Below are 27,775 nucleotides of genomic sequence, written 5' to 3'. Positions count from 1 at the left end.
AACACAATGCCATGTCCATCTACTCTCTTAAATAAACATAGTACCAAACAGCAAATACATGCAGTCATCAAGTTCTGAGTGGCTAAGTTAATTTTTGCTGAAATGTTAATTATTCAGTACGCGGCTTATAAAGCAAATTCAAGAAATAATTTGTTAAAAAGAGGGAAAAAAAATGAAGCCAGTAGCACCATTCTAAAACAAAGCCTTTTAATATAATCCATCTTTGTCTTGGTTGGTATTTAAATGTATGTCCCCTTTGTTAATAATGTCACTCCTGCGGTTCTTTCAGGAGTTTATCTTAAGCTTGCCTCCCACTTTCCAAGGTTTATGCTGATTTTGGAATTTAAATACCACGTGAAGTCAGATTTAACACCTGAGCTCACAAATCCAACAAGTCTGTAGGTGAAACTCACAAAAGGAGGAAATCTTAATTAGCAACGTTACATAGAAAAATATTCAGAAAGTTCTACAAACATAAATTTAGCATGTTTACTATACAAATAAATCTGAAATAACTTGCACATAGGGACACCAAATCCTCTGGTTAGTTTCACAGGCCAATAAAAGGTATACTCACAGGCCACAAACACTGGGTACTGACCACCATCTTTCTCTTGCGGCAGTAGGGCCAATAAATATTGTAGGGGCCTATAATTATGTATCACTAAAATGTTCACAGTGGATCTGCACCAGAGCGGGCAAGTTTGGCAGTGACAACTAAGGACATGGTTTGACTTGAATGTAAAGTGTGTGTTAACATGTTAGGGGTTTCTAACTGCAGCTCATACATATACACACACTAATCTACCATAGCATTAAAACCAGGCTGAAGCAATGGAGTGCCAATTTGATGGATCAATTCAGTACATGTGTACTCCATTGATCCCTATGAGCAATCAGTGTATTGCACATAAAAGTAGGGCTGGGCGATAATGGCCTAAATCAATATCGCGGTTTATCGTACATGCAGCCGTGGTAACGATAAATTGAACGATAATTATGGCACGCCCCTTTTAAAAGCAACACCCCTTTTGAAAACCCCATTTTCCGATGGTAATACAAAAGTGAATTTATTCCATATAACAATGTGCAGCAAACTTCATAAGTAATACACAACATTTTGGCATCTCCTAGTGCCACTTGAAAATGGGAATAGGAGATGCCAAAACGTATATTACTTGTGAAGTTTGCTGCACATTGTTACATGGAATAAGTTCACGTTTTCACGTTTGTATTACCATCAGAGTATTTTTTACTAGCTGATTTTTTACATCTGCTGGCACCCACAGTTCAATTAGTGTGCTGCCTATATTTTTTGCTATATCTATATACATATACAGTGTGTGTGTGTGTGTGTGTGTGTGTGGATAGATAAATAGATAGGAGAAAGATAGATAGATAGGAGATAGATGTCTACCTATATCTCTCTCTCTCTCCCCCATCTCTCTCTCTCTCCCCCATCTCTCTCTCTCTCCCCCATCTCTCTCTCTCTCCCCCATCTCTCTCTCTCTCCCCCATCTCTCCTATCTCTCTCTCTCTTTTATCTCTCTCTCTCTTATCTCTCTCTCTTATCTATCTATCTCTATCTATCTATCTCTATCTATCTATCTCTAATGTATCTTTCCATCTATCTCCTATCTATCTCCTATCTGTCTGTCTATATCTATCTGATATGTACCTCCAGTCACTGTCACGTGCTGTTCTGACCCCCCCTCCTCTCCCGCACATACTGTTGTTGCAGGGGTCAGGTATAAGTCGGCACCTCCATGCTCCACCGGGCACTGCTCTCTCTCCCGCACAGGAAGGAATCCTCTGCCCCCCATCACTCAGTGTTGCAGCACATATATCTGCCGGAAGCATCACCGGCAGATCGCCACACACGGCTGCTTCCAACACTGCCAAAAGATAACGGGACGCCGAGGATTCCTGTGCGGGGACAGAGTGCGGTGCCCGGTGGGGGGAGGATGTGCCGACCCATACCCGACACCAATTGTATGTACGGGAGAGGTGGGGGCAGGGCACACTGTGTAGCTTCCAGAGAAGCTAGGAGAAGTGAGTGAGCCGACCGGCAGCAGCAGCAGCGCTGAGCACACAGCACGCCTGTGCGCAGCCTGTCAGATCTCCAGCCTTCCTCCTCAGGAAGATTAACAGAGGGGAGCAGAGCATGTGGCCGCAGGGTGAGGAGGAGGAGGAGGAGGAGGGAGGGGGGAAATACCACAGATACCGTCCTGGCAGAGTTGAGGTCGGTTAACCGACGCCACAGACTGTATTGGTATTTTAACGGTATACCGCCCAGCCCTACATAAAAGTTTCCTAGCGTAAAAATTTTTTTTATATAAAAATCCAATCTCATATTAAAAGTTTAAAATCACTCCCCCTTTTCTTTTTTTTCAAATAAATATAAATAAAACAAGTAAACATTTGGTACTGCTGCATGTGGAATCACCTGAACTACAGTAAAACCTTGGATTACGAGTAGAGATGAGCGAACCGGGTTCGAGTTAGAGTCCATCCGAACCCGAACGATCGGCATTTGATTAGCGGGGGCTGCTGAACTTGGATAAAGCTCTAAGGTTGTCTTGAAAACATGGATACAGCCAATGACTATATCCATGTTTTCCATTAGGGCCCATTTTACACAGAAAGATTATCTGACAGATTATCTGCCAAAGATTTGAAGCCAAAGCCAGGAATGGATTTGAAAAGCGGAATCATCTCAGGCTTTCCTTTATGACCTGATCTTTGTTTATAGTCCATTCCTGGCTTTGGCTTCAAATCTTTGGCAGATAATCTTTCTGTGTAAATGGACCCTTAGGGCTTTATCCAACTTCAGCAGACACCACTAATCAAATGCTGAAAGTTCGGGTTCGGATGGACTCGAGCATGCTCCAGGTTCGCTCATCTCTTAATTGCAAGCATAATTTGTTCCAGGAATGTGCATGTAATCCAAATCACTTATTATATCTTGTAATATAATTAATATATGTCTCATTGGTTTCTATTACCAATTTTGTCTCTCTCTCTCAATTTTTACATTAGTCCCGTGGTTCTGTGATGTCAGAGGCCCGGATGTGTGGTGAGGTTCCCGACCCAGCCGGCCTCTAGCTAGTTATGCACTGAGCAAGCTTTCAGAGCCTTATAAACTGCCCTCCCTGAACACAGGACGTCACATGACACCCCGTTCCAGAGCGGGCCTGTCAGTGGGGAGGAGGTCGCACCCATCTCTTGTGCAATCACCCCAATCCCCCCCTGGCCCCCCTTCCTGTGCTATAACTACGATCCCCCTGGCGCCCCTGCCTGTGTTATAACTCTGATGCTCCCAGCCCCCGTGTGTAAAGATTCCGACCTCCCTACCTGTGTAATCATTCCAACCCCCTGGACCCCAACTCAGTGTAAAAATTTAAAGAAAGACAAAATTGGTAATAGAAACCAATGAGACATATTAATTATATTACAAGACAAATCAGTAGAGTAAATATCAAAATAACCTGGAATACCCCTTTAATTCATGGGGAAGTAGCAGTGGAAAGTCAGAGGGACGTAGCAGTGACTCAGAAGGGCACTGGAGGGGAGCCGGAAGGTGTCTGATTACCTGGGAGAGTTGATCAGCTAGCAGTGGTTTAAAATGAGAGGGCTTTCTACCGAGTACAGTATCAGGATAGGGACACAGGGGGACTTGGTAAACAAACAAGATTTGGTAATACAAGTTACAACTTTAAATTGTTAGCTTGTCTTGCTAAACTCTCTCAGACCAAGTTACTTGTAATCCAAGGTTTCACTGTATTAAAATGATCCCCATGGTAAACAGCATAAGAACAAAAAAAAAAAAAAAAAACTGCAATTTTGGTGGGTTTTTCTGCTATTCCATTAAAAAGTGAGCAAAAAAGTGAGGAAAAAGTTGCATATATGCAAGTGTGGTACCGATAATCTGTACGTTTTATGCCATAAAAATTACCCCCATTGACCAAAAAATAATACACTTATAAGTATCAGAATAGATCAATTTGAAGCACATTTATTCATTTAAGTTTTAATTGAAGAGTATTAGAATAAAAGTTATATAAATCGGGTATCATTGTAATTGTACTAACATAGATAACATGTCAGCTGTACCACATATGAAAACAACCTCCCCCTTGAGTTTACCAAATTTTTCTAAGCTCAAGATTCTTCCTGGAGCTCTATACCTGTCTACGCATATAATTCCATGCACTTTACCAAACAATCGAAACCAGGATTTTTAAGGATAAGGCTGGGTTCACACTACCTTTTTTCAGTTATTGGATGGTAATACGGACTTGTGTCCATCAGTTTTGATCCCTTTTTCCATGGACTTCCATTATTAAAAAGCTGATGAATAAAAAAACAAAAAAAAAAAACGTAGTGTGAACCCAGCCTAAGCAAAACATACGCCTTGTTTAACTGTTACTTTTACTTCTAACCTGGTGCTACTGATTCCATTAGTTAATAAGTATACTCCTGCATACAAGACAACTGTAATACCTGTTACAGTCACTGAAAACTACAGCATGTGGTCATATGAACAAAGGGAAACTCTATAAAACTAAGGAGAGGCCAGAGAGCAACTACGTCTTCAAAAAGATGCCGGGAATTAAACCCTTAATGCTCTATGCCGGGAATTAAACCCTTAATGCTCTAGTAAAGAATAGGTCATCAGGTTTAAATACTGGATATATGTAAATGAATTTATTTGATTTATATAAATACCTCTAGCCCATGTACCACACTGATTCCAAAAGGCCCTTAATGTACTGGACTTAAATGTTGTGCTTATCACGAATGAATGACTTTTTTTTTTTTTTTTTTTTTTTTTTTTTACAGAAGCTTCTAAATGTTTGCATCTGTAAAAGAAAATAGCAATAAAACTATAAAATTTACCCCCCCCCCCCCCCCACACACACACACGCATGCATACATACATACATACATACTTTGTAGCCCTTTATTTTATGGTTATATACCACCCCCTAGTGGCTTTACTACTCAGCATCCTTTAGCCAATATACTTTGTTATTCCACGGTGAATACAGCAGTTCCATAAATGACAGTTGTCGGCCACAAACTTTAACACATGCATTTCAAAGTTTTTAAGGGGTATGAAATTATCTAAGGGAAATGTATTCATTAGTTCATCTACAGTAAGCAAGAAAGAGCAGTTTGTGGTCTACATCACTTGTTAAATATGTATAAAACATTCAGAAAGGTTAAAAACAATTGCAGAGGGAAAGTTAGTATTGAATAACATTCTTCACCTTTAAAGAGAAATAAAAGCTGGATAGAGGGGCAGATAGACCTTCTAGGTGCCTTGGCAGAAACTGTTAACAAAGCTCTGTTTTAAAAACACTTAAGACTGAATGCTCCTTTAACTGCACAGCATGGATTAAGTCTAAAGAAAGGGCAGCTATTGCTTTATTTTAGTTAAATGTCACGAGAAAGCACCTGCTTTCTGCAGTGATAAAAAATTGACATCCTGCTGCAGCATTTAGCAGTCATTATAATGAAAAATAATGTTCAGAAAATTGCAAGCAAAATCAAAGCCTCTTCTGCTTCTATACTAAGGCTGCAGTAGGAATATGGTACTATACTAGAGAATGCCTACAACTAAAGCAGTTAGAGAGTTCTACCGCTCTGTACCACACAAGGAAAGTTCTCTGTGTTCTAGAGCAAAGACAAGAGCACATTTTAGGCCATTTCAAAAACCATTCTATTTTCAGCTACATGCTGTCCCCAAACACTATCGCACAAAGTGACAAGTCTGTCAAAAACTTAACAGGTTATAGATTGTACTACCGTTTTTATTTGCATGTTAACATAGTCATGGCTGGCTCTGGAAAAGCAAAGGCCTAATGATGTGTCTAAAGTTACTCCGAATGTCAGTAATGTTTTAAATGCAGTGCCATTGGCTCCTCATCCTGCCAACCATTCTTGTGGCCGCAGGCAGCTTTCTACCTGTAGTAACAAGAGGGTTCTTTATTCCCCAGAGCTATGGTGCTCAAGTGATGTCAGTAAACAGTAAACAGTAAACAAAGAGGGGGAAAAAAAGAGGAAACAACAGTAAACTGTGCAGGAGTCAGGCGATCCTATCAGAGGTATAGTTACATGGGGGATACTACCTACTGGGGCCTACATGCACAGGGATGTGTAACTACTACATAGGGTACAGTATGTGCTGGAGCAAGGAGCACAAAATGTTATGGTTAGGGTCTGCAGAGACTGTAAAGCTGATATCTACCAATACAGTCACCATAAAAAGGGCGATATTAGTCTAAATAGACTATGGGATTTTATTCAGTAATAGTATAGTGCTAATGGTAGTGGTCATAGTGTGGTGGTATCATTTGTTCATTTTCTACTGGTATTAACGGTAATACTGGTCTTTGTTACTCAGCAACTAACCCCCTGTAATCTACAGTAGCAGCACAGGAGTCGGAAATTTTAACAACTCTTAGCCACATACTTAAACCAAAACCCTCAGTTCAAGGTGGCCTATATTGTAGGTTTTATCCCAAGCATGCCAGCTATTCTTGCAGATTTCACCAACTGCCTTTAATTTTTGCAATGCATAAAGCTGCAGGAGGCTTGGTGCGATTACAGCAGGTGCCCAGCAATTACATTGTGTCTGTAGTTTCTGCTTTTTTACTGCCTTGCACTGATAAGGGGCTCACTAGTGCCTGGAACTATTTTTGTGTTGCATCAATGAAGATGCATGTGTTCATTAACCTAGCTCTGGGGGAACAGCTGTTCAAGTAGCACTCCACCCCACTGCCATGAGCCTATAGAGTGAAGAGTTTAAGAATTCACCTTAATGAATAATGATCAATACAAACTTTAAATTTATATTTACGTAACTGGATAAAAAAGGTGAGGAATCACAATACTCAATCTAGAACTTAAATCCAAAGAGACCTGCAGTTGCTTACCTGGAGGGGGGAGATCCAGTTTTGCTCGCCTTAGTTCTGTCATTGATAGTTGGAGCTGTTCAATCACATAGTCATCATCATAACCAAAATTCTTAGCAAGGCTCTCCTGCAGGAACTCTATTAGATCTTCCATAGTCAGCTTCATCAAGTATTCTAAAGAAAAACACAATGAGGTTACTCTGTATACTCTTCATAACAAAGCTAGCAGGTAAAACAGGAGAAAATTACTTTATCACATAATCTCTAATAGCTAAGAAACCATCATTATGGTTTTTGGGTTATTAGCATTTGCTTATTTATAAATAATTAAGCTGGGAACAACAATACTGTGAAAAACGTTATGCTAAATTATAAAACTTAATTAAAAAGTATGACTTTATAGAGAGCATATTAATGATGGTGGGCACATCCCAGCTTGTACAGAAGGTATTGTGAATGCATCCAAGTGTTGAATGTGTTGTGAGGCCATTCAAAAAAAAACAAAAAAACACAACAACAACAACACACATAGGCCCTAAAATGAAAGTCATAACACACACAGAGACAGTGAACACATTATGAAACATTAATGCGGCAAACAAATACAGGGATTGTACGTGAAGAATCCACTATAACCCTTAACCAGGGTTTTAAAAAGCAGCCCACTATATCAGGAAAAAAACTAAAAAAAAAACCATACAACTGTAACGACAATGTGCATTCCATTGTATTGAAAACATAAGATAGGTATTTTTACATCACTGATCAGAAAACACTAAAACCACTGACCGGTGACATTGATGCAACCAGGGTGTCCTATGGATGAAAGGTAAGCCAGCTAAGTGATACACTGCCTAATGTTCAACCTGTGGTCTTTCCACGTTGCCTTTAGAGCTAACCATTAGGGATGAGCAAATCGCTCATTAAAATGAAGAGCTTTGTTTAATCAGCACTCCGCTCATCAAGTCAGCTGGCAGTAAGTGCTGCTTCGCTCCCTGCCACTCCTACCAGGATGTCGGGAAAAGCTGGATCCAATCATGGGAGACTTCTCCCAGTTTCCCAGGATTGAATCCAGCACTTCCATAGCACCTGGGGTGGAGCAGCACTGACAGACAGCTGACTTGATGAGCGGAGTGCTGATCAAACAAATCGCTTCACTTCGTTTAGATAAGCAATTCGCTCATCTCTACTAACCATGATGCAGTCTGCACTATATGGGTTGTATTACATGGGCCAATGACTTTATGTAAGCAAGCGCCGATATGCTAGATTGGCGCTTGCTTACTGAGCCCCTCCATAGCTCAATCATTGTGTAGCAAGGGCTGCACAGACATGGTTAGCGATATCTGAAAATAATAAAGTTAATCATACCTCTCTAGGCTCCCTGATGTGCTGCTAGCTCCGGCCTGCTCCCAGCAATGTCTGAAGTGACAGGCCGCTCAGCCAACCACTGGCTGCAGAACTGTCCCGTGATTGGCTGAGCAGCCTATCACTACAGAGACTGAGCATGGCAGTACATTCTGCAGACAGTGAAGTGAAGATTAAACGATCACTGCATTAGGAAAACCTATTTAAAGAGTTTGTCTACCTTTTTGGGAATTTAAAGCTTGCCCACTGCTGAAGCAAAATGTACTGTTGCACATTTATCCAGACATGTGTAAGCTGTTCTGAGTGTCGATTTTGGCACATTCCAAACATGTCTATCCATGGTTCATCCAATCTTGGTGCAACGGTTTAAAAAATACTGGCACCACACCTTCAGACTGCAACAATCTTCTCATGGTTAAAAATGTAAAGGAACATACCGTCCACCTATCAGCAGCTTTCCGTAGGATGATGCGAGCCCAACAGTTGTTTGATCTTTGGAGAGTGTGTCATCCCACGGACAAAACGTACACTTTTTTCTCGCATCCACACTCTACACACACTCGGATAGACCTTTTCTTGGGGAATATTCTGGGCTTGAGGGCACTAAAGTATTCCGAAATTCACCCCATCACCTGGTCGGATCACGCGCCTGTTACTATAGATCTGAAACTATCTGCACAGGCCAGTAGGGTATGTCACTGGCGACTCAATGAGTCACTGTTAAAAAATACGGTTAATAAGGACAAATTGGCACAGGCTCTGCGTGACTACTTCAAGGATAATGAGGGAAGTGTTTCGGAATTCTCCACTTTATGGGAAGCCCACAAAGCGGTTTTCCGGGGCAATTGTATTGCTCTCTCCTCGCACCTTAAAAAAATCGACCTCACATTTAGCCAGTTTATATAAACAACAACTGCAGACCAAGGAATCACTTCTAGCTCACAAACCCTCCCTCTCCACACTTAGAGAAATAGTGGTATTGCGAAATAAACTAAAAGACCTTGCCCTAGCTCATGTAGAGAAACTACTGTCCTTCACTAGACATAAGTATTATGACAAGGCCAACAAAACTCACTCGCTTTTAGCTTCTCAGCTTAGAGATGAGACCTTGAGAACCACACCGTACGCCTTAAAGGATGGAGACGGGACTCTACGTTACGATCCTGAGGGGATTGCCTCTGTGTTCTCCAAATACTACTCTACCCCTTACTCTCTCCCTAGTACACTCCCTACGGATAAACCCACACGGACTCAGCTCTTGGGGGAATATTTAAAGAACTGCCATCTACCCACAGTGACGGCAGACTATCTGGCGTTACTTAATGGGCAGATCACGGAAGAGGAACTGACGGAGGTCCTCAAGGGTCTCCCAAATGGGAAATCCCCGGGCCCGGATGGCCTGCCATATGCTTATTACAAGTGCTTCTCCGCCATCTTAGTCCCTCACCTGCTGACTTTAACGCCTTCATGGAAGGCCGACCTATTCCTCCCACGATGCTAAACTCTTTTATTACCGTCATTCCCAAGGCGGACAAGGATCCGACAGATCCAGCCAGCTACAGACCCATATCGCTGCTGAATGCAGACTTAAAAATATTTACAAAAATATTGGCCCTGCGACTGGGTGGTATCTTGCCGTACCTGATCCACAAAGATCAGGTTGGGTCTGTACTCAACCGTCAAGCAGGAGACAATACTAGACGAACCATAGACCTGGTAGACGTTCTGAACGGGACCGGTTCACAGGGGCTTCTTCTTAGTCTCGATGCGGAAAAAGCCTTTGATAGGCTGAGCTGGGACTTTCTTTTCGCCACTATGCAGGCCTTCGGGCTCTCAGGGGCGTTCCTTCGAGCAGTGCAAGCGCTCTATGTAGGCCCCACTGCCAGGGGGGAAGTTGCCACACGCATCCTCTGACCCGGTTCTGATTCGGAATGGGACGAGACAGGGGTGCCCCCTTTCCCCCCTACTATTTGTGCTTAGTATTGAGCCGCTGGCGGCCCAAATTCGATTGTCCCCTGATGTGCAGGGTATTCAGGTTAGGGGGAGAGAATTTAAGCTATCCCTCTTTGCGGACGACATATTATTGACGCTCCGTAATCCAGTAGTCTCTTTGCCTAACCTGCATTCCCTGCTAGGGACTTACGGAGGTCTCTCTGGATACAAAATAAACTCCCACAAGAAAGAGGCCCTACTAGTGAATCTACCTGAAGCAGTAGTCACTTCCCTTAAATCTGCACTCCCATATAAATGGATAGATACTTCAATTCGCTACCTTGGGACACATATTACCCCTCATTATCGGGAACTCTATGCTTATAACTTTCCCCCTTTGTTTCAAGCGGTGGGAACTGATCTTAATAAATGGGCCAAACTTCCCCTCTCCCTCCTAGGGAAAATTAATGCTATCAAGATGAATGTTCTCCCCCGTTTTCTCTATCTGGTGGAGACTCTCCCCGTCACTATTCCTCGTACAGCCCTTCGGAAGTTCCAGAGAACATTACTTCGGTTTGTGTGGAATGGGGGCCGGCATAGAATCTCCCAGTCTGTATTGCACTCGGGGAGGTCGAATGGAGGACTGGCAATGCCAGACATGTATAACTACTACCTGGCTAGCCATCTAAGGATTATCCAGAGCTGGACAGCCTGGCCGGCATATACAAAATGGATGGAACTAGAGAAGGTTTGGCTGGCCCCCATCCACCCATGTGAATTTTTGTGGTCACCCCCTGCTTCCGTGGGACGTCCTTCCCTCTTAGGTCCTATGAAGCACACAATAGAGGTTTGGTCCAAGGCTTGTTCACACTTTCCTTTACGCCCACTTTTCCTCCACACCCTCCCCACTTACCCCTATCATTTACACTAGTTTACTGTCTGATGGTTGCACCTATGAGTCTATTGCTCCGTGGCAAGAGGCAGGCCTTTTCCACTTCGCTGACATAGTGGACCCGTTTTCTAGACGGGTCATCCCCTTCCCACTGTTGAGAGAGAGAAAAAATCTCCCACGAACCGCGGCAGTATACCATGAAGCTCTCTCGTACGCAGCAGCAGTAATGACAGACTATGCCCCCTTCCCCAAACCCACGCCTTTTGAGAGGCTTTGTAAATTTCGCCCTTCTACCAGAGGTCTAATCTCTACCATCTACTCTATACTCAACTCGCCCCCTGAAGGTCAAGAGGTCTCCCATGCCTAAATGGCAAAATGGGAAGCGTACCTGGGGAGGAAGCTCCCTCTACAGATATGGCAGCAGATTTGGTCACAGGCGGCCAAGTCATCAGCATGTGTTTCTTTCAAAGAAAACCAATACAAAATATTGCTATTTTGGTATCACACCCCTGAACTTCTCCATCGCCTCTACCCGGACGCTCCATCGGTCTGCTGGAGGTGCTCGATAGGGGTAGGGACCCTCCAACACATTTTCTGGGATTGTCCTAAGCTTAGACCATACTGGGGGGGAATACAGGGGTTGTTAGCGGTAGTGCTGGGAACAGTGGTGCCTTTAGACCCAATGATATACATTCTGAATGTCCCACCTAAAACCCTGTCGAAGCCTTCGGCCAGGCTACTCCTCCACGTACTAACCGCAGCTAAATGTCTCCTTGCTAAATACTGGAAACAAACTTTAATCCCATCGGCTTTGGAACTGGTCAACCGCATACAGGAAGTGAGGAGACTGGAATTTATGACAGCAGCTCAGGAACACCGTATGGAGAAGTGCGAGCAAATATGGGCGCTATGGGATGCTTACTATGATCTGTCGCACCAAACGTGAATTCGTGAATATGTAATGTTTTTATGATCAGTCTGTTTTCCCCCTCCCCTATCTTCCCACTTTGTTCCCTGTGATGTCTCTGTCCTGTCCTTGTCTTGTCTTCCCCCAGTTATTGGGTTATAGTTAGCCCTATGTTGCAGTTTAGTTTAGGAGTTTATAAGGCTAGATCGCTTGACCGGTGTAAGTGGGCCGGCCGTTCTTTATCCATACTGGATGGCTGGCACAACATGTTGTTTTACACTCATCTTTGCTCGGCCATGTGGCCCGCTGACTTACCTGTTTCTACTGACTGTTGGACATACCTTGCATGTTCTTTTGTATTGTTAAAAACGAAAAAACTCTTGAAAATAAACAATTTATAAAAAAAATGTAAAGGAGACAGCACATCCAAAGAAAATCTTCACTTTAATCACACAAGTGCAACGTTTCAGCTATTCAACCAGCCTTTCTCACTGCTTGAGAAAGGCTGGTTGAATAGCCGAAACGTTGCACTTGTGTGATTAAAGTGAAGATTTTCTTTGGATGTGCTGTCTCCTTTACATTTTTGGATCTCCTATTACAGACCTAGGTCCGGTCCGGTAAGACAAGCACTCGGACTCTTATATTGTATCACTGGTGCTGCTTCAATACTTGTTTGAGACTCATGGTTAAAGACACTCAAGTCACCATGATTACTCATAATTGGCAAATGTTGTCTACTGCTGTGTGGGGTAGAGGTCAGAACATCTGAAGGGTTCACGGATGTGACCACCACATAGTGTTACGTTACTGGTCACAAGATGTCAGGTGCTGTCATGTGACTGCACACTATAATCTCATCTTCAGTAGGATTTTAGTATTTGTGCTTGTGGACAGACCCTTTTATATAAAGTACCTGCAGTCATTATCATTAATAATCATTACAATGTAATATGTATGACAATTAAACCAAGTTTTTTTAAAAGGAGTTATTCAGCGTAAATCACTGGCTACGGGGCTGTCCCATCACAGACAGTGATTGACTGATCAGCTAGTTGTAACTCCCAAGAAGAGTTTGTCTCTGAAGAGATGGTGGCTGCAGTCAGCAGGGGACACTAGAGATGCTGCAGCAGGACACTGGGGAAGTGCGGAGAGGTAAGCATAACATGATTATTATGTTTTCCAACTGGGCAGCATTAAATAAAAAAAAATCCTAAAGCTGGATAACCCCTTTAAGCTCTTCTTCATGCTAGGTTAATTCCCTAAAATTGCTTCCCGAGTATGGTGTAAGGAGCATTGATATTCAGCAATCCTGGCATGCACTGAAACAAAGAATCAAGCCAATAATACCACATCTAGGTCTCATGGGTTTGTACCACAGAAGGGGCAGTTTATTTTCTCCATTTGTCCTCTTAAAGTAATTGATAAAACAGCAAAGTAATTGATAAAAACAGCAAGGAAACTGCTGACGCTTTAACGCAGGGATTGCACATATCCCTTGATGGGCAAATATAAAGATTATCCTTTTCCTTTGTCTGTGTCCAGTACAGTTCCTGTTTGATTGATCCGAAAAGGGAATATGTCTATTAAATATTGTGTAGATGAGAAAACTCAAAGTTGCCATTTTCTCACTCCTTGTCTGAGTAAAGGTATAAAAAACTGGCAGGGTAGTTAAGGGATATAATAAAATGAGAATAAAAAGCCTGCATATTTCATCAAACACCAGAGTGTCTTTGAGATAATTATGGGTAATTTAGTGTGAGCTCTTTTAACCATTTATAAAGACACTGAATTATGCACGTGCTTTTTAGCCACAATTTATTCCATGGAGAACAAACCAAACTGTTCAAAGTGAATGGAAAGGCCTATTTCAAGAATAAAGGAAAATAAAGTTTCAATTTGCTTATAGACTAACTATATATCATGTAGGTTCACTGTTTACCTGTAACTTCAAATCCCCATTATGCCTCAGTAACCTGCCTCTGCTTTTCTGTCTGATGGGATCCATAGGATTAACAAAGCAGATTCCCAAAATAGGCCTGTATGTTAACTGCAGCCTGTATTCTGCCTAGGACCATAATTTGCAGGATCGCAGTCTTAACCATTACATGCAGAAGACAGAACATACCAAATTCCTATCACTTAACTGAATACGTTGCCTAGAAATGACTGATTAAATTATTCTACAATCACTCCCTTTGATAAAACACAAATGGTGCAGATCTGGATCACATTTTATTGAACAAAATAGCTGATGGCATTATACACACATGTAGCCGTCATAAGCAATGTACTAGCTTGTCCCTTAACGCTTAGGCAATGCCCATAAGACACAGCTTTTTACATGGAGATGAAATGGACTATACCTTCTGGGAGTCATGAATAAACACATCTTAAAGCTTAAGTTTTGTGTCATGTAATCTTCCCTTTTACAGCATAGAAAGAGCACGAATCCTGTATTTCAGTAGTGAGAGCAAGGCACCATTTGTTCTTGACATACATCACACAATTGTCTCTCTCTGACTGTATTATAAATGGTAATTTCTAACTTCACAGCAGCTCTAGGATCACACTTGTATAAACTGATTTCCTGAGAGGATGATAATAGCTGAACTAAAGCTACATTTACACAGGAACAATAGCAATGCAAATGCACATTGCAGTACATTTACTAATATTCATATACATTTATGATATAGACTGAGACCCAGCTATAAAGACATTAGGGGGAAGAATGTATTTTTTAACTTCTAATCTCTATGTGCGCTAGCCATCAAATAAAAGATGCAACCTAAATCTATTATGCGTGCAATTTTTTTTTTATTAGACATCTTACGCAATCTGAAACTATTTAATAATTAACCCCCTCATGACCAAAGGTCATTGATGCAGGTATTTCCAGCCCACACTAAAGCAGTGATCTACATATTTTCCTCCTTGCAGTCCAAGAGCCATTTTCAAGTGTTATTTGGAGGCTAATTTTTTGCACCACGATCTATATTTTTCACTGGTACCATATTGGTGCAGATGGAAAAATTTGATTGTTTTTGTTTCCTGCAAAAGGATTTGTAAACTAGTGGCAGGGCTGCTTGCAAAGGGCCTTACAATTCTGTGCTCCCTTTAAAAGTATTTAAAATCCAGTAGTATATAAAACTGTGCCTTTAAAGCGATCTGCTAAATCTATCTACTACTAAACTACTAACTACATCTCAACTTTGGCTATTCTACTTAGTAGCAGTTGCCAGCTAACGCCTCTACAGGCTGGCAACATTGGCAGTAAGCAATTGCAAGCTGCTTAATTTATTGGAATCCTTGAGGAAAAGGATGCATAGAGAGTAAACTAGGAGTATGTGCCAAACTAGCTACAATGATGCTAAGTAATATTCTTTATGGAAAAGCAGTTATGACTTATGCGACAATAAGTTTAAAAATTCCTTTTTTAAGAATGAGGCTATATAGAAAAGCAATTTCTTGATTGATACTTTTGGGTTTTTATCACTTTGCCTTTATCTTATTTTTAAGCGAGTGACAACAAGGTGCAGTCATCTGAAAATGGTGTACAAAGAACTTACTTTTATGCAGCTTTAAAATTGTGTAGGACATTGCGGTAAGAACTCTGTCACCTTCAAGTATGTAAATGTCCCATATTCTCAGATTTAGCGTGAAAGGAGTCTATGAAGGTAAAAAAGCATCACAAGGGTGTCATTCTATATTCCATTTACTGAAACTCATAGCAAAGCATAGTATAGCGTAGATGGCAACAATACATCAAACAGGTTAGACTGCCAGTGCCCCCCCCCCCCCCCCCCCCCCCCCCCGTCAGTGTCACTCCATTCCTGTGTGATGTTAAGACAGTGCTGAGAAATTAATTTTTCTGTTGACATTACTCTACATATAAATTATAAATATAAATTAAATATAAATTACATAGTTAAATCTCATCAATATTAGTGGAAAACTGACTCCCTGCATCCCCATCAATAAGCTGACTGAAAGGGCCTTGCCTTTCCAGCAAGTCCCATATCCCCTTATATAGTAGCTGTATAGCTGTGTCTTCTAGTAGTGGCTATGTCTAATATAGAAGCTCAGCATCACGGACAGCCACTTCCAGAAGTAAACAGACAAGACTGGTGAACAACGAAAGGGAAGTAGAATTCACAGTTGTAACCATGTCAGTCAGCTGATTGGCAGGGTACCTGGGAGTCTAGTCTCTAACAATCTGATATTGCCTCTTCTTCTTTAGAGAGCTTTAGATATGCAAGTCTTTATCTGGAATCTCGTATTCACTGCAATAGGACTGTAATATTAGGGTTCTACAGCACTGAATTTTCCAACTACAGATTTGGAGGTTCAAAGATCTGGAGTTAGTAGCAACCAATATCATCTTTAGAAAAGTCACAAGAGTTTTTAAAGGCAATCTGTCAACTGCAAATCACTTCAATTTCAAACTTCTGACACAGGTGACATAGAAAAAATTATTATATTCTATTGTACAAAGAGTCAAATAGGTTTACCCAAGCTCCTGATCTGCTGGAAGCTGTAGCAAATCTTTAGGGCCCATTTAAAACTGCGCAAAAGTGGCGTAAACTTTGGCGGTCACCGCTTGTCCCTTTGATTCAATGGGATTTCTCGCACGTCTCGCACGCCTTTTGGTTGCAATATTAGGACCACAATACCGACTGAAATATACGTAGTGTGAACCCAGCCTCAAGATGTTTAGGTGCTTGGAAAGACTTAAGAGTACTAGAGTTACCACGGTTACTGGCAGTACAAGCTAGTGCTCCTTTGTTTTTGGAGAACAAATTTAAAGAGCTTTCCCAAGGCAGACCATGCTGGCACTTAACACCAACACTATTAAAATTTTGCACAGTATAAACTTTTATTGGTTACAATTAAGGTGTTTGATGGTGACATGGCAATATGGAAACCTATAGAAATAGTTTTCTGTTCATACTTACCCGATCTAGGAAGCACTGGAAAAACCACTTCATGGTATAAAGACTGGTATAGAGTTCCTGAGTTTCCTGGAAAATGTAAAAAAAAAAAAAAATGTAATTCAGGTTTAGTGCAACCCAATAACTAGGAAAATCTAAGAACTCTCACATAGCTCCGCCCGAGCGCCACTTAGCCCCGCCCCATCTTTAATGTCATCGCCACATTTCCCCCCCCCAGCGGCCATTGGTGTGGGACAATCTAGGGGGTGGGGCCTAGAGCTTTAGGCTGGCCCTTCCAATGGCTGCTGAGGGGGCGGGGCCTATGCAGTGATGTCATAGATGGGACGGGGCTAAGTGGCGCTAGGGACGGTGTGATGTGGCACAAAGGCCGCGAGGCCCCACCCACATATACCAATCCACAGGTGATAAAAATGACTTTTTACCAGAACAAGCACCATGAGGTGTGATATAAAATAAGCAATGAAAGCTGTAACATTTACCCTTTACACCTGTGGAGAGCAGTCAAAATGCAAATAGGGGGTGACAGTGTCACTTTAAGTCAGTCTTTTTTCAATCAAAACTAGGAGTGGATTGAAAACACAGAAACTGTGCAGATCGTTCCATTATAATTTTGCCCTGTCAGTTCCACGTCTGATTTTGGTTGAAAAAAAAAAACACACTGAACAAAAGACTGACAAAAATATTGGGGGAGACTTATCAAACATGGTGTAAAGTAAAACTGGCTCAGTTGCCCCTAGCAACCAATCAGATTCCACCTTTCATTCTTCACAGACTCTTTGGAAAATGAAAGGTGGAATCTGATGGTTGCTAGGGGCAACTGAGCCAGTTTCACTTTACACCATGTTTGATAAATCTCCCCCACTGTGTGTATTTTTTTTCTTTTAAAACAAACACAAATATTAAAGTGTACATTCTGGGGATTTGTGTGTGTTTTGGTGACTTTTTTTTTTTTTACATTCTTGAAGAGAAATCTTTGAAGTCACAGAATGAAGTCACATGATTTATGATGGGGAAAAATATATGCACTGGAATACAGATGTAGCCTATTTATAGTAGCCTAATTACCCTACATTTCTGTGTAATAGTTTACTTACAAAGTGCTGTTTCAGTTTAGGCATACATTTTTTCATTATTTTATCATGATGTTCCTGAAATCTTAATAGCTTGGGAAATCCTGGGACAAAAAAGCCTATAAAAGAAAAAACAGAAAACATGTATGAGATATTTTACAAATATACACACATACAGACATGATGGACCATACATTATTCACAAAACTGCACACCAGTCACTAGACATTAGATAACTGTGGAAAATGTTAGCACTTCTTACCATGTAATGTATGTCTAGGGCCAGAGAACAGTTTTACAAGGGCCCAAAAGGCATCTTCTTCATTCATGTACATGAGTAGTAATGCAGTAATCTGGCTCATGCCCTGACAGTATCCAACCTCCTGTATAATGGCATGAAATAAGACACAAAAATGAACATCACAAAGAATAATCAAACATTAACATACACTAGGTTAACTCTTATGGTTTTTGTTAAGGTGCTTATGGTGATAACATAAGTGATAACATAAGTAAATTAATTTTCCTGTGATGAAGTTGTCCATATTCTGCAAATGATATTTGAAAAATGTTATTAACTTGCAACGAACTGTAAACTGCTGCAGATTTTACACGTGCAAATCTGCACATACAAACTGACCGACATCTCAAGGGTGGCTCACATGTACCGTATGGCAGCGTATGTCACTTTGCAAGTTCCACAGCGAAATCCGCCGAAATACTGGGTACTGTCATTTCCTGTGGCTTAACATACTGACAGTAGATTTTTCATTCCCCTGCGAGAATGTAAAGCCCCTTCCCACTTAACCTTCCACTGCTGGGCTAATATATTACCTGCCAGCACTCCCACCTGCTTCTCAGGCTCCTGGCATCCTGCACAGCCAATCAGTGCGCTGTCCCACCGCAGTCATTGATTGGCTGTGTGGGACGCCAGGAAGCTGGGAGCCAGAGAAGCAAGCGGGAGCGCAGGCAGGTAACGCATTAGCCCGGCAGTGGTGGGTTAAGTGGGAAGGGGCTTTACATTATCGCAGCTGAATCAAAAATTCACTGCGAGTATGTAAAGCCATAGGAAATGTCCGTACACAAGATGTCAGTAGATTTTGCAATACGGTACATGTAAAGCTACCCTAAGGGCACGTTTACACATGGTAGACTTGCTGCAAATTTATAGACTGCACTATTCTAACTAGCCAGCATTAATGAGAAACCTACACAGACCTCAAGTTATACTGAACTGCATTTTAGAACAGGGTACCTTGGTTTAAGAGTAACTTAGTTTAAGAGCGTTTTGGTTTAAGAGCTCACAGTTTTTCAAAATTGTGACTTTGTTTAAGAGCATTGCTTTGGTTTAAGAGCTCCCTGTACTGGGTGGGAGGGGGAGTGGAGGAGGAGCATGGTCTGCATAGTGGGGTCTACAGCACTGTACTCTGACCCAGGAAATCTCCATCACCTTTTAAATCATAGCAGATCAACTTCAGGCTGGGGCTTGCATCAGGGGACAGGACTGTGGAGGTAATCTCTCTATAGCTGTAACCCCTCTGTCCCTGGACAGAGAGTGCTGCCATACTGTGCCCACATATGTCCTGCTCATTCTTCCATGCACCCTGCAGTCTCTGTTAGCTCTTGTGTTCCCATCCTCGCCATTATGGGGATCTGCTGTTTCATTCTGTATCTACAAACTGCTGATGTTGTTTCAGGTTTATGCACTTACTATACATTATACTCCACATGCTGATTGCTATACTGTACAGTAACTTATAACACATTCAGCTGTTTTTAAATATTTGTTTCATTTGTTTTACATGTCATTCAGAATAAAAAAAAAACACATTTTTGGGGTGTGGAACCAATTGTCTGCATTTCAGTGATTTATGGGAAAATTTGCTTTGGTATAAGAGTGGATTTGGATTACAAGCACAGTCCTGGAATTAATTATGCTCGTAATCCAAGGCACCACTGTATATAACCACAATCACACAAAGTAAGTAGAGAAGAGTGAATTTACAGTAAGTTTAGACTTGCTATAAATTCAGTCATCTCTAAAAGTTAGAAATAGCACAGCTTTCTAAGACTACGGAATTTCAAGCACTGTTCCACCTAAACAGCATATTCTACAGCAGTTAAAAGTGTACCTATCATTCTGTTGGCGCAGCAGGATATGTTCTCAAAACTCTGGAGGTATGCAGTCATTTTCTAAAGTGAACTGTCCATAGAACTGACAGAAGCAATGGAATACACTTACTACACAGTCTATGGCGCTTTCAGCAGTTCCGTCGACTGCTTTTTTAGAAGAAAAAGAAAGCCACTTAATGTAGTGGGTTTTGGTGGCCACTTCTTGGCTGGAGGGACATCTGGCTAGTCCTGTGTTTTGAGGCTCTTAAATGAGGCTCCACAGACTCTTCAGAAGAGGACCTGCAGGTATGTATCCTGCTGTGCCAATGGAATCATAGGTACACTTTAAGGCTGGGTTCACACACAGTATATTTCAGGCTGTATTTGGTCCTCATGTCAGGTCCTCATAGCAACCAAAACCAGGAGTGGATTGAAAACATAGAAAGGCTCTGTCCACACAATGGTGAAATTGAGTGGATGGCCGTCATATAACGGTAAATAACGGCCATTATTTCAATACAGAAGCCATTGTATTAAGATAACAGAAAATATTGCCACTAAATGGCGGCCATCCACTTGATTACAACATTGTGTGAACAGAGCCTTTCTGTGTTTTCAATCCACTCCTGGTTTTGGTTGCTATACAGCCTCAAATATACAGCCTGAAATATACTGTGTGTGAACCCAGCCTAAAAATGTTAAACCCTGAAAGTTAAAACTTTAATATTGGTTCTCGCCGTGCCCACAGGATTCTGATTGACACGCATAACATACTGATGTGAAGACGTGACCTTTAGGCTATATTCACATTTTCCATAGGGCTGTCCGTAGCTATGGACAGCACTGCGGATTGGCATCTGTAGGATTTATTTAAGAATAGTGATTCAAGCTGCACTTGTGGGCTTGTACTAGGAGTTTTTTTGCAGCACTGATCACAGCCCCGTTACATGTACGGACGTGTGAATGGGCCCAATTGCAATTACAGGTCCAGGTGGATAATACTATGGAATGTGTGAAAGCAGCCTGATGGTCCTTTTACATGGAACGATTGATCGTTCGTTTTTGCACGACAACTGTCGAATTCGAACGATAATCGTACGTGTAAACGCAGCGAACGATCAAATGACGAGCAAAAAATCGTTCATTTTGATCTTTCAACATGTTCTCAAATAATCGTTGATCGTTGGCAAAAAAAAAAAATCGCAGATCGTTCCCTGTAAATATTCTTTCAGTGATTTCACCTATGTGTGAGATAGGCTTAAACGATCGCATAGCGAATTTTCCGTACGATGTATCGTTCCGTCTAAAAGCTGATCGTTATAAAAAAAAACATTGTTCATTCAAAATCGTTAATCGTGCGATCGGGCGAATTATCGCTCCGTGTAAAAGTACCATTACTCATTCCAGAGAGAACAGCTTAGAAGGAACCAACTCCTATTTATTCCTACCTAAAAAAAAAACAGTACTAGAAAAGCTGAGAAGCCATACTGGTATCCATATTCTACAAGTACTTTGCCAATACATACATACGCCTAATCTATATATGTCAATATTCACTGTTATTTCTAGATCTCTATATGCACTACATACACTGAAAAATCCTGCAGCCATGAAAGCTTTTTACTCAGATACCATAGTCTATCTTTGAATACACAGCACAAATGGCAGAAGGTTTCATAATGGTCATTTAACAGCACTGTATAAGTGTAGAAATACTTTTTCTTTCAAAAGGCACAGGCTGTGAATTCCACGTACTTGGAGATTTGCTAATTCAACACATGCACTGTAGCTACTCAGGCTTTCAACACATTGCCAGGTTTGGAGGGTTAACAAGTCTGGTTTTGACACCATGCAGAACTTTTGCCAAGAGATTTCTCGCATACATTTAAATACCATCTGGTTGTACAGAGATCTAGCATGTGCAGTGCTCCCCAAGCAGTGTGAATTCTCTGCACATTGTGACCAACATGATAATTACACACAGATGTTCCTGTAGAAGAGATTGCATGACCACTAATTTTAACACCAAAGAATGGACCTGCAAGACCTGCCATGGCCAGGTAGTGTATGTTATATGTAGAGGCCTCGTCTTGGGCGATTAAAAAAAAAACCTTCTACCCCTGCCACCTGTTCCGATTCCTCAATATGTGAGCAGATTTCCCAGCTAGCACCTTCTGTGCTTTAGCTATAATTTAATGCAGATGAACAGGGGTATTCATCACTCTGTACAATTAGGCCTCTTGAAATTGCACATTATTTCCATAAAAAACACCAGAGAATCAATGATAAAACATTGGGTTCTGCATTCAGCAAATGTCTTATTTCATTCTTTTCCATTTAAGCAGAAAAGGAACAGAATGCTAAAACACAAATATAAAAAAATATTTATGCAAGCCATACAGTGCTCAGAAATAGCATGCACGGAGGTATATAGTGCATACATAAATATACATTTTACCATGATAAGAAATCCCAGTACTGTGTGTCATTAGGTACCGAGTGTCTGAGCTTCACTTAGGCCATCAATCACCATTGTAATCAGATTGCCTACCTTGGCAACACTCCCCACACAATGGTAAAGACAAAATACTGGCAAAGAGTACAATCCATCTCAATTTCACATACTAATTGGAACTGATGCCAAGTCAGGAGTCAACCTTGCAGGGTGGTCTAGTGCAGAGCTAGTTACTGTGACAGAGGATATACCCCCCTTCATTACAGAGACTATTTTGCAGAATGATCTCAGTGCATTCAGAGAGCCTTAACTTTTGTTTTTCATTTTTCCACTAGGGGGCTGTCTCTTTGAAGGATGAGTTCTAAAAGGGGGAACCTGCTAACCCCACTCCCATAGACCCATACCCCCAAAAAACACAACAAACACATTGGCTGAAATTGCAGCATACGCTGCACTTTATTTAAAGGAGAAGTCCGGCCAAAATTAATTTTTGATATGTTGTTACTTATGAAAAGTTATACAAATTTCTAATGTACATTAATTATGGGAAATGCACATATAGAGCTATTTCCCTTAATTTAGTAGATCAGGAAGTGTTAGAAATATCTCTGAAGAAGTGACGTCACGACCCAGGGTGTAATTCCTATGGAGTGTCCAGCAGGGGGCGCTCTCTATATAGAAGTCTATGGGACTTTATTGTTTCTATGGGTTTCTATGTAATGTAATGTAGTGTACAGTGCTTTATTGAATGAATACATCTATGGAATACTTTGGGGAGCAAGTGTCCTTGCTCCCCAAAGTATTGCATAAATGTATTCATTCAATACATTCAATACACAGTAAGCCCGCCGATCCGCCGCATTTCCGCCGCATTCCCGCCGATCCGCCACACGCTGATCCGCCGCATTCCCGCCGATCCGGACCATATACATTGAACTACAGCTCCCATCATCTGCTTATAGTATGAACAGGTGATGGGAGCTGTAGTTGGGTAAGGGATATGACATGCCGCCGGGCGCAGGAAGGAGCCGCTCAGTACACAGCAGCTCTCCCCCCTCCTCCTTCCGTGATAACTTCCGCCTATACCAATGCTGACTCCCTGCCTGGCCGCCGCTCTCCGCTCACATATACCGACTCCCGGCATCAGCGCGGACACCAGGATGCATCGGGAGCCGGTATGTATGGGGGGGGGGAGAGCGGAGAGCGGCGGCCAGGCAGGGACTCAGCATTGGTATAGGCGGAAGTTATCCCGGAAGGAGGAGGAGGAGGGGGGAGAGCTGCTGTGTACTGAGCGGCTCCCCCCTGCGCCCGGCGGCATGTCATATCCATTACCCAGCTACAGCTCCCATCACCTGTTCATACTATAAGCAGATGATGGGAGCTGTAGTTCAATGTATATGGTCCGGATCGGCGGGAATGCGGCGGATCAGCGTGTGGCGGATCGTCGGGAATGCGGCGGATCGGCGGGCTTACTGTGTATTGAATGTATTGAATGAATACATTTATGCAATACTTTGGGGAGCAAGGACACTTGCTCCCCAAAGTATTCCATAGATGTATTCATTCAATAAAGCACTGTACACTACATTACATTACATTACATAGAAACCCATAGAAACAATAAAGTCCCATAGACTTCTATATAGAGAGCGCCCCCTGCTGGACACTCCATAGGAATTACACCCTGGGTCGTGACGTCACTTCTTCAGAGATATTTCTAACACTTCCTGATCTACTAAATTAAGGGAAATAGCCCTATATGTGCATTTCCCATAATTAATGTATATTAGAAATTTGTATAACTTTTCATAAGTAACAACATATCAAAAATTAATTTTGGCCGGACTTCTCCTTTAACATTGTAAACATAAACGGGGAGGCCCGACACAAATCACGCCCTTTCAGCCAGGAAACTAAAAGCGACCATTTATAAAAGCGACCATTTACTGAGGGTAGCCCAGACCAGACCTGCCCTCCCCCATTGGCAGCAGCACTCCTGTATAGGAGAACTGTCCCTGTCAATGAGGCCCCTAACCTAAAGTGCAAAACTGGGCTGAAAAGATCGTGATTTCCGCCTCACAACAGCACAGTCCATACAACCAAACATTCAGATGAATACAATAAATCCAATATATAACAAGGGTGGGAGGGTGGTATCATGAAAAAGTGCTGTGTCCCCCTGGTCTGGTTACCTGTCCTTTTATACTCTACAACCCCACCCCCTTTACCACCTAGCTCCGCTCACTACCTCCCCCAGGTATTCCCTCCGCATACTAATGACCCCTTTGTCTCTACACAAAGGCCATACCTGTTCCCCCTCCCCCCACCCTCTATCAGGGGCCATCTTAGTTGTAACCTTTATCCCTAACTCGTCACACTTTTTTCAAATGGCAAATACAACCCAATAATTACCATTTTTAGCACTTTAGGTTTACTATGGGTAAGTAACATTACAATTTACTATTCTTGCATCATGTCCATGGAAAAAAGGGAGGGGGGGATATATTCCTTATTTGCAGTTAAAATTATATGTTTATTATATGAGTTGATACTATTAGGGCAATACAATACATATTCTAAACACAATTTTATTAAACTTATTTTGCCCTACTAAGGTTATTAAAAATGTGATCCATAGTTTGCTAATATAATATTTTTGTTTACTTAGAATGCCAAAGCATTATTGTCTGTCACATATGTTGCATTCCTTGGCACCGTCAAATGTGATAGAGGGAGCTCACTCCCTCTGTATGACCACCTACATTCTGCAATCACTATGGACCGAGCAATCTAGAGGGTGAATGATGTAATAATGTCCCAAGGTCTTTCCTATGACTACTGCTGCATGGATTGTTTAGTCTGAAAGACATTGTAAACGGTCACAGTCATTTCTAACAACTTCTCTTCATGTGATAGCCTATGTGATGTCTCCTATATTTGTAATCACTTAATTTACTAAAAATTACTGCTTACCTTCGAAAAAAAGCCTTAATGCCTTTACTAACTAAGGCTGCATTCACACATGCGGAACACAGACTTCTCCCCCCCCCGCCCGGGCAGCATCTGTGATAAGATGCTGGGAGCGGGGGAACTATGCAGATATACGCAGCACTGTAATGAATCAGCCACGCGGCGCATATCTGTACAGTACCCCTGCTCCCAGCATCTTATCACAGATGCTGCCCGGGCGGGGGGAGAAGTCCGTTACAGGCATTCCACATCCGGGTTCCGTGTGGAACACCGAACGTGTGAATGCAGCCTAAGTGTCTTGCTTTCCTACAAACTGCTGTTCACTGCCTGTTGTTGGCGAATTCCACTTCTAGCAGCTGAGAGACAGGGAGTGAAATGAGGGCAGGGCTCGGATGTTATACACACGATGTTATACACAGGAAAAAACCTGGGCTGTGTGCATGCAAGCTGACCTGTCAGCCTAAGAACCTGTTTGGTCAGTATTTTTTTAACCAAAACCAGGAGTGGATTGAAAACACAGAAAGGCTACATTCACAGACTGTTGAAATTAAGTGGATGGCCGCCATTTAATGGTAAATTATTACGGTTATATTAAACCCTTAAGGACAGAGCCAATTTGCATTTTTGGGCTTTCCTTTTTTCCTATTTAAAAGGCCATAGCGCTTGCATTTCTTCACCTAGAAAGCCACATGAGCCCTTATTTTTTGTGCCACTAATTGTAGTTTGCAATGACAGGCTGAATTTTTTCATAAAGTACACTGCAAAACCAAAAAAAAAATTTCAAAGTGTGGTGAAATTGTAAAAAAAAAAAAAAAAAAAACTATTTTTTTTTTATTTGGGGGGTATTTGTTTTTACGCCATTCGCCCTGGGGTAAAACTGACTTGTTATACATGTTCCTCAAGTCGTTACGATTACAACGATATATAACATGTATAACTTTTATATTATCTGATGGCCTGTAAAAAACTGTGAATTATACTCACCGATAATTTTCTTTCTACGAAGTCTCCACAACAGCACACCTGAGACTGCCTCCTCCTGATCAGGGAAAGGAAAAACACCAGAGAGATTAAAAACCCCACCCCTTCCTCCAAACACCAGTGTATTTTAAAGAAGAACACCGAGAAGGAAGACGTGAATTATATTATTTAATGAAAACCTTAACCAAGTGAATAGGGTGGGATGTTAGGGTGCTGTCGTGGAGACTTCGTAGAAAGAAAAGTATCGGTGAGTATAATTCACCGTTTCCCCCCTTGTCTCCACGACAGCACACCTGAGAACTAACAGCGAAAACACCTAGGGTGGGACAACAGCACTAAGGACTTTACGTCCAAAGGCCGTGTCATCAGCAGAAGAGATATCTAGACGATAATGCTTAGAAAAAGTGTGCAAACTCGTCCAGGTAGCTCCCTTACAGATTTGCTCAACTAAAGCTGAAGCCTTTTCCGCCCAAGAGGTGGACATAGGCCGGGTAGAGTGGGCCCTAACTGAAACAGGGGGGGTCTGTTTCATGACACTATAGGCTTCAGATATAGCGAGGCAAATCCATCGGGAGATGGAGCTCTTAGATGCTTTTTTCCCCTTGTTCACCCCCGCAAATTGGACAAAGATTCTTATCTATCCTCCAAGACTTGGTAGCATCTATGTACTGTAGTACTGCCCTTCTAACATCCAAGTTTCTTTTTCATTTTTTGGTTTAGGGCAGAAGGAGGGGACCACAATATCCTGGGACCTGTGAAATGATGTCACTACTTTAGGTAAAAAGTTAGGGTCTAATTTAAAGACTAGTTTGTCCTCCATAATTCTCAGGAAGGGTTCCTGAATGCTGAGGGCCTGGAGTTTGCTTACACTACGTGCAGACGTAATAGCTACCAGAAATATAGCTTTTAAGGTAAGTTGTCTGATTGAAATGGAATCTATTGGTTCAAAGGTGGGGCTAGATAGACCAGAGAAGGGTATCAATAACCTTTGGCGAGAATCCCTTCCTTTTCAGTATGGATTTCTCAGTATCCATGCAGATAGGTGAATCCTTTGGACTGAGGGATGATGCATGAGAAGGTCTTGCCTTTCTGGAAACATTATGGGATCCTCTATCGCCAGGCTTTTTAGCAGAGGATACCACACTCTTTTTGACCAAGCTGGTACTATCAGTATTAGCGTGGTCTTTTGAGTCCTGAATTTTGCTAGTACTCGGGA

At 41.8% G+C, this 27,775-nt stretch overlaps 1 protein-coding gene across 1 annotated transcript in view; it reads right to left on the bottom strand.

Moving 5' to 3' along the window:
- USP6NL (USP6 N-terminal like) overlaps positions 1-27,775 on the bottom strand; it is a 128,736-nt gene that overhangs the window by 3,464 nt on the left and 97,497 nt on the right. Inside the window, exons 9-13 of the mRNA XM_069978740.1 lie at positions 18,304-18,424; positions 18,066-18,160; positions 16,975-17,040; positions 15,589-15,688; positions 6,942-7,094 (exon numbers count right to left, since the gene is read on the bottom strand). Coding sequence (XP_069834841.1) covers positions 6,942-7,094; positions 15,589-15,688; positions 16,975-17,040; positions 18,066-18,160; positions 18,304-18,424 — 535 coding nt within the window. The remainder of the gene's footprint in view (positions 1-6,941; positions 7,095-15,588; positions 15,689-16,974; positions 17,041-18,065; positions 18,161-18,303; positions 18,425-27,775) is intronic.

Source organism: Dendropsophus ebraccatus, chromosome 1 (genome assembly GCF_027789765.1).
Source record: "Dendropsophus ebraccatus isolate aDenEbr1 chromosome 1, aDenEbr1.pat, whole genome shotgun sequence".
NCBI classification, from domain to species: Eukaryota; Metazoa; Chordata; class Amphibia; order Anura; family Hylidae; genus Dendropsophus; species Dendropsophus ebraccatus.
Note: the sequence above shows the minus strand (reverse complement) of the source record. Positions and strands in the feature narration are given on the sequence as shown.